Source organism: Phoxinus phoxinus (assembly GCF_949152265.1).
Source record: "Phoxinus phoxinus genome assembly, chromosome: 20".
Lineage (NCBI taxonomy): Eukaryota > Metazoa > Chordata > Actinopteri > Cypriniformes > Leuciscidae > Phoxinus > Phoxinus phoxinus.
This window is the reverse complement of record NC_136895.1, coordinates 29,459,741-29,472,337: the sequence shown is the minus strand read 5'-3', so window position 1 is coordinate 29,472,337 and position 12,597 is coordinate 29,459,741. Positions and strand designations below refer to the sequence as shown.

At 37.7% G+C, this 12,597-nt stretch overlaps 2 protein-coding genes across 2 annotated transcripts in view; both read left to right on the top strand.

Moving 5' to 3' along the window:
- The first annotated feature begins 318 nt into the window (after positions 1-318).
- ticam1 (TIR domain containing adaptor molecule 1) lies at positions 319-3,810 on the top strand. Its single transcript, XM_079593887.1, has 2 exons — positions 319-678; positions 1,461-3,810. The coding sequence occupies exon 2, from the start codon at positions 1,569-1,571 to the stop codon at positions 3,255-3,257; it is 1,689 nt and encodes a 562-aa protein (XP_079450013.1). The 5' UTR covers positions 319-678; positions 1,461-1,568; the 3' UTR covers positions 3,258-3,810.
- Positions 3,811-4,572: 762 nt separating this feature from the next.
- timm44 (translocase of inner mitochondrial membrane 44 homolog (yeast)) overlaps positions 4,573-12,597 on the top strand; it is a 15,706-nt gene continuing 7,681 nt past the window's right edge. Inside the window, exons 1-6 of the mRNA XM_079594293.1 lie at positions 4,573-4,636; positions 5,217-5,324; positions 5,400-5,570; positions 8,461-8,541; positions 8,866-9,015; positions 11,272-11,408. Coding sequence (XP_079450419.1) covers positions 4,607-4,636; positions 5,217-5,324; positions 5,400-5,570; positions 8,461-8,541; positions 8,866-9,015; positions 11,272-11,408 — 677 coding nt within the window. The 5' untranslated portion in view covers positions 4,573-4,606. The remainder of the gene's footprint in view (positions 4,637-5,216; positions 5,325-5,399; positions 5,571-8,460; positions 8,542-8,865; positions 9,016-11,271; positions 11,409-12,597) is intronic.

Genomic DNA, 12,597 nt, shown 5'->3' with positions numbered 1-12,597 from the left:
CTTGGCTTCCGCTGTAATCTCGCGCAATTTGGTAGCCTATTATAAAATAAGAGCATACATTCTTATTTATAATTAATCTATAATAAACATTTATTGCTGATTCGTTTATAAATGTACAGGTAAAATAAAAAATATATATATTTACATTTAAGGTAATAACTAATAACGTAATATTAAAAGGGATGATTATTCCCCATTTTTAATACACAATCAGTATTTTATACATAAAAAATACAATACGATTCTTCATATAAGAACAAATAAAAACATAAAAGCCTCTTCAATTCAAATAAAGGGGACTTTTATAATCTATGAGTCATACATATTTTAAAATGTATGCTAAATAAGTGTTCATTAGACTAGATCAACAGTTTTATTCAACACCATCAGTGTAAATTTCCCCAGTAATTTTTACTGCCATCTTTTGGTCATCTTCAACTAGTGATGCCCTACAAAGTCCACACGGTGTTTACCTTCTTCCGCATTGCACGATAAAGGGAAAAGAAAAACTTTCAGTCTTAAAAACATCAGTGTCACATAATGCTTTAGATATAAACCAAACGGGAAATAAGCGAGTTTGTGTTTTATAATCAATCAATTTCGACAGATTCGCTGTTTCTTCTGCGTTTTGTTGGCCAGTTCCTGCTTCGGAAGTAATGCAGAACTATTATTACAAAGGTAAGTCACACGGTGTTTTTGGTTCATTATAATATTTATAATACTACCCAGCCATCAAAAATATGTTCAAAGAACGTTAGTGTTCAGAAAAAATCTGAATTTTCTGTGAGTGTTCAGTTTTAAAATTTCGTGGTAATGCGAACGTTAAGGTTACATTCAATTTTATCACTCTTTAAACATTCATTTGAAGTACAGTAGTAACGTTTAAAACGGTATGAACGTCCACCTAAAACGTTTCAGGTAATAATAATGTTCCACTAACTATGTATTGTACTAAAAAATGTAATAACAAACTTTGCTGGACGTTACTAGAAGAACATTTGTTTATAATTTCCAGAGAATTCGTTTGCTAAAGTTCTGAGAACGTTCCCTGTTTATGAATTATTTATTTTGTCAACGTCACGGCTAATATTAGCCATTTAAGACTCGATGAGTCATTAAACACTAGAATAGCAGAGTCCACACACACACCACAGCTATAACACAGAGAAATAATATCGTTTGAATCACTTTCATAACGATTTTATCCAGCTAATGATTGATAAAAAAAAATTCAACAACATCAACAACTGATTAGAATCAATCCTCCTGGCCTCGAGGAATTAAAGAGACAGGCTAATATAGTTATCTTTAATATTTTATTGTATTGTACTGTACATCATTAATTAATTATACTTTTGGTGCTTGAAAGTGTTCAAATACATATGTTGATAGTCTATGAAATATTGCCATTGAAATGTTCAAATAGACTCATAATCAACCACTTTTACTTTGTCTTTCAGCATTCAGAAGCTCATGCTCGCCTAAGTGACTTCAGATTGAGTGGAATGACTTGAACATGTCATATGAGTGCATATATACACGTATGATCGCCCATTTTTGTGTAAGCAATGGCAGAAGATGGAGTACAGCTTATGGAGCGAGGATTCGAGAGTCTCGCCAAGGCGTTTGAGGTCCTCTCCCAAGCTGGGCAGGAGCGATGGATCAGCCTCACCTTCAAAATGGGTCGCGATCGGCCCGAGAACGGCCACAAACAGCCCGAGGAGCTGGTGTACGCCATGTGCTTGTTTCTCCTGAAGCGGTACACCGATGCGCATGCTAAGCTAACAGCTAACGCCGACAGCAGCATTGGAAACTACTTGGCTGGAATGCTCAAAATGCACGGAGAACGTTTGAACGGCGGCCATATTGCCGGTTTTAAGGCAACAGATGCCCAAACATTACTGGATATCGCAAGAATTTTTGCTATTTTGGTGCAGGAGAGATTGTGCGACAAGTCGCTACGAGATCAAGCGTACCGCGCGGCTCTTGTGTCGTGCAGAACGGCTGGTTTGAGTTCTTTATACATCGAGGAGGAAGTTAAGCAAGTCTGCGGTCCTGGTGCTATCGATAAATCCGACACCGAACTCACTACTTACCAACTGACGTCCCCAGAAGTATCTAAACGAAACGGTAGCCATTTGTTGACTCAGCAATTAAGTTCGGGCTGCAGTTCGTATAGTCTCGAAATTAGCTCGCCAACTGCTTCAGAATCCAATATGGCCGATAAGCCGTTGAGTTTGCGCACGCCAACAAATAGCGAAAGTACAACCAATCAAGACCAACTACGACAACCAACTACGAATATTCACACGAACAACCGACTACAGACACCGGAAGTCAATCTCGCGACAAATTCAACACAGTGTCTAGACCAAACCGGAAGCTCCCAACTTGTGACATCCCAAACCCCAAATATTGGATTTTCGTCCGGACCAAACGATGCTAACGCTAACGATCGCAAACCACCAATTCAAGCTAACAGTTTTTGCTCTCCAGAACCGAGCCAAAGCGACGTAGAAGAAACATTTTACGCCTTTGTGATCCTCCACGCAGCTGAAGACGAGGATGAGGCGCGAAGACTACGAGACAAACTTGAACTCATAATCTCTGCGCCTGGCGCAACATTTTCCGATGACTTCGCCCAACCGGGAAGGTCGACGTTTGGATGCATTGAGGACGCCATTGAGAACTCTGCGTTTACGCTGCTGCTGCTCACGCCGAACTTCAAATCCAACCTCAGCGCGACCACCGCCGATTCAGCGATGGTGAATTCGCTGGAAAAGCATCACAAATTGAACTCTGTTATTCCGCTGCTACCTCGCGAGAACAGTTTGTCGCGCAAAAGTTTTCCGTTGATGCTTCGGACGAAGATCCCTCTCGACGAAAGCCACAAGATGTTTGAACACAAAGCCTTGAAAGCCATCACTCCGGACGAAGTGAACAAACAAAGGAAGGTTTGGCTAAGCGAACAACGTAAGAAGAAACTACACGAGGAACGAAAGAGACTGAAGGAGGAGAACGTCAGAAATGCGGAAATTCAACGAGAGATTGAAAAATTAGCGCGACTGAAACTAGAAAGCGAAATGCGGCAGAATAACACGTTTTATGCACCTTCTGCTGCAACTCCGTTGAATGTAGCAATGTATCCGCAACATGGCTCATCGTCGTGCATCCACATTGAGAACGCGCAGAACGTTATGATCGGAAATAACTCAAATATGAATATTGATCATGTTAAAAACTCAGCTGATGAGTGACTTTTAAAGCTGCTGCAGTTTAAAGTGATTTTAAAGTACATGTGAGAAATCTCATCCGTCTCTGTGACGGAATTCTTGCTTTAGCCAATCAGAACACTCTCTGCCTGTCAGTCGTTTTGCATGCTCGCATCCGGTTGGCTGATATATTTTTGGGGGCGGGGTTTTTGGAGAAGGCCTGTTGTTGAAGTTTGCTAAAGTAATACAAATGTAACTGTATTCATTCATAATTAGGGCTATAGGTATGTCCCATGGTGGTTTATGGTTCTAGGTTATTGTTTTTGAATTGTTATTATTTGAGTCTAAGCTTTTACAATTTGTATGTTGTTAATCACACTGAAGATTTGCTTGTAAAACTTTAAAGGTGATACAAAAAAAAACTGAACTGAACTGAAAACAAAATGTCTATAGTGTTACTGTGTGGTAAAGAGGTGCTTAAATAAAATAATTAAAATAACTAAAACCATGTGACTGTTGTATTATTTAAAATTATGTTTTCTCAAGACAAACTAAGATAAATTATTCTGTATTGCTGTGCCTGAGGGCTCATTTCTACATTTCTGAATAAAAAGTATGTACAAATAGAAATGAGAAGTTAAAAATATTTTAACTTTACTATTTGAGGCATTACATTGCAATTATATCACTTGTTTCGGTCATATTGGATTAATTGACTACAATAAATCAATGCAATAAATATATATATATATATATATATATATATATATATATATATATATATATATATATATATATATACGGGCTGTCAAAAGATTTATCGCGATTAATCACATCCAAAATAAAAGTTTGTGTTTGCATAATATATGCGTGTGTACTGTGTATAATTATTATGTATAAATACACACAAATTCATGTATATATTTAATAAATATTTGCATTTATATACTGTATATACATTTATATAATTTATATTATATATGAATATTTTATATATAAATATAACCAATTTTTCTTAAATGTATACATGATTGTGTGTGTTTTTATATATATAAATAATTATACACAGTACACACACGTATATTATGTAAACATAAACTTTTATTTTGGATGCGATTAATCTTTTGACAGCCCTATTACATGGATTTTTAAAATATATAGCTATACTTATTTTTTTCATTTACATTTATGCTTTTGGCAGATGTTTTTATCCAAAGCGACCTACATTGCATTTCAAGGTACACATATTACATGTAATATAATTAAAATATATACCTTTATCTGAGACGTCAGATAACAGTCGTCTGCTGATTGGCTGCTTCCTGATGTCGCTCCTCCCCCGGAATTACGTCGCAAGGTCAGCAGCCAAACGGGTCACTCGCAGCGCTTCCAAGATGGCGGCCTCCTTGTGTCAGTGTTACCAGGTGAGTTTCTCATTTAAACCTTTTAATACGCGGTTATCAACAGCGCGATCAATATCGTCACGATCCGCGTACTGTTCGCTATTAAAGCAACACGAGCGCGCGTTTGATTCTCTAGAACTATCATGTGTTTAATGTAGAAATGTAAAATGATTCACTAGTCATGCTGATGAAACATGATGGAGCATTAAATATTATAACATAACTAATAAAACTTTCTAAAATGACATGATTTATGTGTAAATCACAAAAAGGCACCAAGCAGATATTCATTATTATGTTTATACCCCTTAACCATAAAATCCCATAGTATTACCATGGATTTTGGTCATGTACTATGGAAATACCATGGTATTCTTTGGAGTGCCATCTGAGTTTTATGAAATATTAATAATGTATGTACAATATTTAGTTTGAAAGTGAATTCAGTATCTGATAACACACCTGAAATATAAATAATGTATGTACAATATCTAGTTTGAAAGTGAATTTGGTATCAGATAACACACCTGAACATGTTTATCTGGTGTTTTCCCTTCATAATTATGAAATGATGTATTAATATGCATGTTTTTGTTCTCAGCTTTGTGTCAGGAGAAGTCCTGCACTGTTAGTCACCCGTCAGTATGCAGCGCTATACGACAGAGCTCACGCGTATAGGATATGTGGCCCGGCGGCCAGTACGGCACAGGTGAGTGTGGCGCGTCGTTTTTAAGGGAGATTTGGGGATTTTTACCATGTTTTTCACGCGTGTGATGATGTGCAGGCCAGGTTTATGTCCAGCGGCGGTCGGAAGGGCTTTCTGGGAGAGTTTCTGGACAATCTCAAGCAGGAACTGGGCAAGAACAACGAGATGAAGGAGAACATCAAGAAGTTTCGTGAGGAGGCCAAAAAACTAGAAGAATCTGAAGCCCTCAAGCAAGCCAGGAGGAAATATGTGCGTATGAGTGTTTTTTATGTTGTATGTTAAACTAGGGCTGTCAATATGTTAAAACACGTATCGTGAAATTAGGCATACACCATTAATCTGGTTTAACACATTTATTTTGTCATCATTTGCTATATCCAGCAAAGTAAACCACCAGATTGAAGGGTGATTCTCACACATTATATTTTCTGCAAGGTTTTTTTTTCAAGGTAAATTTAGGACTTTCCAAAAAAAGACACTTTAATAACCAAATTATATAAGGAGTCCATATAATTCATACATTTATGCACACACAGCATAATAAACCTGCTGCTGTCTGTCATGTTAAAGCGTTAGTTCATCCAAAAATGAAAATAATGTCATTAATGACTCACCCTCATGTCGTTCTAAGCCCGTAAGACAACCGTTCATCTTCGGGACACAGTTTAAGATATTTTAGATTTACGCACGCTATATCCGCGACATGCACACTTACGCACCATTAAAAAACTGATAGCCACACAAACAATGTAGAATAGCTTGAATATAGCGTGCGTCTCCCTCAGACTGTAAACGAAGCTCGGGCGCACCAGATAACACGTCATCAGCGCCTTACGTCAGCAGCGTCACTGCGGAGTCCTGAACGCACAAAAGATTCACAACAGACCCGGGAGAGAATACAATGCTGAATAAAGTCTTATTTTGTGTTATTTTTGGACCAAAAAGTATTTTCGATGCTTCAAAAACGTCTAACTAACCCACTGATGTCACATGGACTACTTTGATGATGTCTTTATTACCTTTCTGGACATGGACAGTATAGAGCTGGTAAGTCCCGCCCCCTCCGTAAAACCCCGCTGGACCTCAAAGTTGAAAAACCGTCAATGCAAGTGAATGGGAGAAAATTATTATTTTCTGGTCCCGTTTGAATTGTGCCATGAATGTGAACATATGTTGTCTGTGAATTTTTTATATAATCTTTCATGTTACAAGTTTGACAGTATATGGTATGATTCGTCGGCTAGCAGTTGTGGAAAAGACATAACGAGAAAGACTACATGTCGCCAATGTGACGTCACCCCATAAAGTTGACTTACCCGTGGTTTTCGCCAACCTCAACGATTTTGTCCTCTCCCTGAAAGAAGGCGGTGAAGTGCACCAAAGACACAGCCATGTCTAGCGGGATCCGTGAGCTAGAGCCGTGAGCTAGTGGTGTTGACGTTTCAAACGCGTCGAAAGCAGCGAAGAGTTGTAGTCCACAAAGTGCTCTCACACAAAGTCTACCCGTATCAAACTTCTACCCGCTAAATTGTAGCATTTTTCACACGAAAGATTATATAAAAAATTCACAGTCAACATATGTTCAAATTCATGGCACAATTCAAACGGGACCAGAAAATAATAATTTTCTCCCATTCACTTGCATTGACGGTTTTTCAACTTTGAGGTCCAGCGGGGTTAGCGGAGGGGGCGGGACTTACCAGCTCTATACCGTACACACATTTTCAATGGAGGGACAGAAAGCTCTCGGACTAAATCTAAAATATCTTAAACTGTGTTCTGAAGATGAACGGAGGTCTTACGGGCTTAGAACGACATGAGGGTGAGTCATTAATGACATTATTTTCATTTTTGGGTGAACTAACCCTTTAATTCATTAGTGCAGTTTAATGCCACACGAGTTGCCCTTGTGCTTCACAAACAAACAAACAAAACAATGAATACATAGAGATAAAAAATAGGGCTGTGCGATATTGAAGAAAAATGCGATATTCGATAACTCCTTAAATAATGCAAAATTCGATATGCGATACGATAATGCTTAAAGTGTGTAAAATAAACTTAAATTATCTTTTAAATATATTTAAAATGATATAACCTACATGTGTTTCACATTCTTTTTATGACAAGAAAACATCCTTCTAACTTCTGAAAGTGAACATCAGTGTTTTACTGTAGCATAAGAAGTGTTATCATAACATCAGTGTAAACCTCAGGGCTTCAGGTTATCCTACATTAGGTTTATTTAATAAAAGATACTGAATCATAAAATATAAAAATAAAACATTGCTTAGTTTTCACAGTATGAATTAAATATATCCTGATACTTATTAAAGCTTAAAAAAAAGAAGTGTTTTTTTCATGACCCCATTTATTGCAAGCTGTTGCGATATGGATATTGCGATATATACATTTGCGATGTTTCAATAAATTCGATATATTGCGCAGCCCTAGCCTGGGAAAACCCAGACCCTCTCAGTTGTAACTGAGTAAGGGTCTGGCAAAGCTCCATAGACAATTCATTTCCACAGGGGCGTCACCAACGGACGTCGGAAAGATCTAAAACCAATCAGAGCGATGAATGACATGACGTATGCAGAGCGACGGAGAAACATCTCGAGACTCTCAGCAATTCTCTGTTTGTGTTAACGAAAATTACCATTTTAAATCGCTTGAAACAGACGCGATAGCTGATTCGAACGAGTGATGTTGTGATGTTCCACGGCGGCATCCATCTTTGTAATGTACAAAATCTGCGTCACCGTCTCTGCTCTGTCGTCATCGTGTAAAACGTTTCTGATTGGTGCCGCGATTTCGGCGGATTGGAAATGGGTTTCAATGGGCTCTTTGCCAGACCCACTTGCAGAGCAAATCTAAATTTGCCGGAAGTGGTCTGGGTTTTCCCAGGCTAGCGCAGCCCTAAAAAATACATAGAACCACATAAAACAGACACAGTTGCAATCGAAACCCCTTCATGACTTCTAAGATCATCGAACTGCGTGATGTGAATTATGATAATGACACAATTATGCGTTAACGTTGACAGCCCTCATATTAACATTGCCGTGGTGGTTATAAAACAGCTGAATGTCCCCTTGTGATGTTGTGCTGAATTGTGTTTTTTGCTGGTGCCTTCCAGAAAACCATCGAGTCTGAAACAGCCAAAACCTCTGAAGTGTTGAAGAAAACCCTGGGGACGCTGTCAGAGACCGTGAAGGAGGTGTGTGGGAACTACTGCCATTTCCAGAACATCTCGACATGCACTTTGTCTCATTTCAGAGGACATTTATATTTATTCATTCATTCAGTGTTTTCATTTACATAAGTGCTGAACGCCACGTTTCTGCAGAGAGTGTTTACGCTGCAGTTTTGCGCTGTTCTGCGAAGGATGACATTTTGTTCTGATTTTGTGTGGAAAACACTTTTATTTTAAACTGCAGTGACTTGCATAATGCGATGAATGTTGGGTTACTGTAGTTCATATTTATGAAGCGATTAAGCGGACATATTCCTGCATTCTGATAGTGTGTGTTTCTCTCCGCAGGGTCTGGAAGAAGTGGGTCGCTCGGACATCGGAAAGAAGATCAAGGAAGGCATGGAGGAGGCTGCTAAAACCGCCAAACATTCGGCGGAGACGGTGTCTAAGGGCGGCGAGAAGCTGGGAAGGACCGGAGCGTTTCGGGCGATCTCACAGGTCCCTACAGCCATGAGTCTTGGGTTTCTGTCAATAGAGATGCACGATACTACATTTCTCCGCCGACACCGATAGTTGATTATTCAGAATAATATCAGGCGATACCGATAGTTTGGTTTATCGTAAGGCGAGACACTACAGGTGAATAGGGTACAATTTTAAAATAATAGATATCACCATGAAACTTCCTCAGTTGATTACTTAGACAAGTTCATAAAAAAAATGTATTACAAGTTTTTGAAATTTGTATGTTTAATTATGCAAATTAGGCATTATCTCATTAAATATGCGCACTTTTGCATATATTTTCGGTAGATAGATCTGAACATATGATAAAGCCAGGTGCAAAATTATTTTTTAATTTTGATTACACACAAGATGAAAAAAAGTGTTCAGAGGGATATCAGGATATATGCTTTCATTACCTAGGAAATCTAAATATACTGTCCATTGCCTTAAAAAATCGATTTTCACCATATTTTTGGGATTAAAATGTCACATAAATCGAGCCAGAAATTATTTATTAACAAATCCCTCTGACCGTATCTTCAGAATACTGCTAAGTGTGTAACTGGAGAGTTTGGTGTACATCGGCTGAGATGTTTCTACTGGAGGATGACAAAAAACCCATTTTGAGAAAAGGGCATTTAAAGATTTGTAATGTAAAAAATCATACTTTTTTAGTGGAAACAACTATTTACTGACACAATATCTCATCACATCATTAGCAACAACAATACAAACCACCTAAATCACATCAAAACTTATAAACACAGCATTTATGGCCTTTAACTGAGCAGAAAAACAGTCAAAAACACACATCTGAATGTCAGAGCGCGTCACGTGATGCATCTGAACCAATCACGCTGTCAGAAATTGACATCAGCCAATGAGATTTCACTTTTACAGTTAAACGCCCATTGTACTTTCACGATTGGTTGCTGATAAAAAGGAAATGACCATATTTGGATCTGACAGTATTGTACAGGAGAGAGAGAGCTTTCCAGACGTGTGTGAGATTAAAGGAAGCAGACCGTGATCACGGAGCAGCGCGTTGATTTATAACGCCATCTTTTGTCGAATTTCTGAGAAATCTACAGACACAAATAGACAAAGTGTAGTTAAATAAAGACCTAAATGTGTATTTTGGACTTTTTTTCGCCACAAGTCTGAAAGAAGACATGTTATTGAAGACAAATAGCCCAAAATCTCAAAATTGACCAGTGAAAAAAAAAACGATGTTTTTGCCTGTCGTGTCTCGCCTTAAGGGAAAAAAAATAATGCTGCAAACTAGACAGGGATTTAACCCTCTCATTTGATACACTAAAATGTTAGAGATTACAATTAACAACAGAGCTATTATATTTAACCGCTATTTATTTCCAGATATAATATTTACACTAAATAAAAGCTTTCATAAACACTTCTTCATGGCAAATGTATTCAGATATACATATATAATTACCAGTAAATAAGCTCTTCTCTAGTGTTTTTATAGCTAACTAATGAACTGAACACTGGATAACTTTCCTGAGGGAAACGCAACATTGAGTGATATTGTTCTCAAGCGGGTTTATTGACGTCTTTCCGCGGTTGAAACACAGATTGAATGATTACATGAAACATGATACGGATTTCGGTAAGTTTTACTGTATCGTTCAACATACCTTCTGATGTTCATGCATGTTTTCTAGATATAACTTAAGTATTAAAGTGGAAGAAAAGACTCGCTTGAACTGAGTCGCTACAGCAATCTAATGTCACATTTAAGAGCTTCAAAATAGCATTTATTGCTTGAATTTCGTGATAAAATGTACAGAATTTAAAAGCTGAGACTTTGTTTCTTATCAGAAGTAACTGAACACAAGCTCTCTGTGATTATTGGACGGAAGGCGCTACAATAATGTTTGATGTGGAAAAACTGCAGATCTGGCAACCCTGACTTGAACTACGGGTGACTCAGAGGGTCAAATAAAGTCTGCATTAACGTCGCTGTTTTAAAGCGTTATTGTTGAGTTAACTTGCCTTAAATTCAACATAAGAATGATTGACAGGATATAATCGGTTTTATTGTTTTTAATCTAAAATAATAAGCTTTAATTGGCCGATACCGATTATTGGCCGATACATCTGTGCATCTCTAGTTGTCAAATCAAAGAAATTCTGTTTATATCATTAGCATTGAGTTTATATATAATAATAATATAATATCTGGATAGTTCCCGCTCTTACGCCTCTGATGTTCGCTGTGTTCAGGGTGTGGAGAGCGTGAAGAAAGAGATCGGTGAGCTGGGACAGAGCGGCCCGTACCGGCCGCCCAGCAGACTGAGGAAGAGGAGCGATTTCTCATCCAAGGCCGCCGGCGCTGAAGACCGAGTCTTCGAGGCCAACGAGTAAGTCTAATGTGATGCCGAGATGTTCATTTTCAGGAGAATGTATGCTGTTGGATATTAAATGAATGTGAAGTTCAAAGTCAAGTGTAATATTGTAGATGTTCATGTCTTTCTTTCTTCAGTCGTAAAGAAATGAAGGTTTTTGAGGAACACATTCCAGGATGTTTCTCCATATAGTGACTTCAATGGTCCAGCGGGTCGAAGGTCCAGATGTGAGTTTCAGCTTCAAAGTCTCGACACGATCCCAGCCGAGGAATAAGAGTCTCATCTAGACAAACCATCCGCCATTTTATAACAAAATAAACATTTATATACTTTTTAACCACATAAGCTCGTCTTGCACGTCCTCGACTTCACACATTATGCAATTACGTTGGAAAGTTCGCGCGATAAACTGATTTAGGGTGAAAAACTCTCCTTTAACTTCAAAATTGTTTTACCTTTTATTTAATTTAATTTTTTTAGGGCGTTTGACTTCGTTCCCTTTGTAAACACTGGGTCTGTTCTTCCGCCTACGTCACTCTTGACCTTTCAACGTGATTACGTAATGTGTGTTGCATCACAGCCAGTGCAAGATGAGCATTTGTGGTTAAAAGTATATAAATGTTTATTTTTGTTATAAAATGGCCGCTGGTTTGTCTAGATGAGACTCTTATTCCTCGGCTGGGATCGTGTCGAGACTTTGAAGCTGCACTGGAACTCACATCTGGACCCCATTGAAGTCACTACACTGCAAAAAATACTTTCTTAATTAGTATTTTTGTTTTGTTTCCAGTCCAAATATCTAAAAATTCTTAAACCAAGAAGTGTTTACTAGAGAAGTAAAATGACATAAGAAATTCTATTTTGTTATAAGATAAAAAGAAAGTAATGAAAGTAACTGCCAATGGGGTAAGAAAAAAATTCTTGGTTTCCATTTGAATTAAGATTTTTTTTCTTGTTATCCATTCGAATAAAAAAAAATGTCCTACCCCATTGGCAGATAATTTTGCTTGTTTTAAGCAAAAAATACTTAAATTACTTTCATTTTATCTTAAAACAAAATAGAATTTCTTATGTCATTTTACTTCTCTAGTAAATGCTTCTTGGTTTAATAATTTTTAGATATTTGGACTGGAAACAAAACAAAAATACTAAGTAAGAAAAGCATTTTTTGCAGTGTATCCTGGAACATCCTGGAACGTTTTCC

Bases quoted from the DNA above. Each gene is read 5' to 3' on its own strand.
- ticam1 (XM_079593887.1), top strand. From the start codon at position 1,569: ATGGCAGAAGATGGAGTACAGCTTATGGAGCGAGGATTCGAGAGTCTC.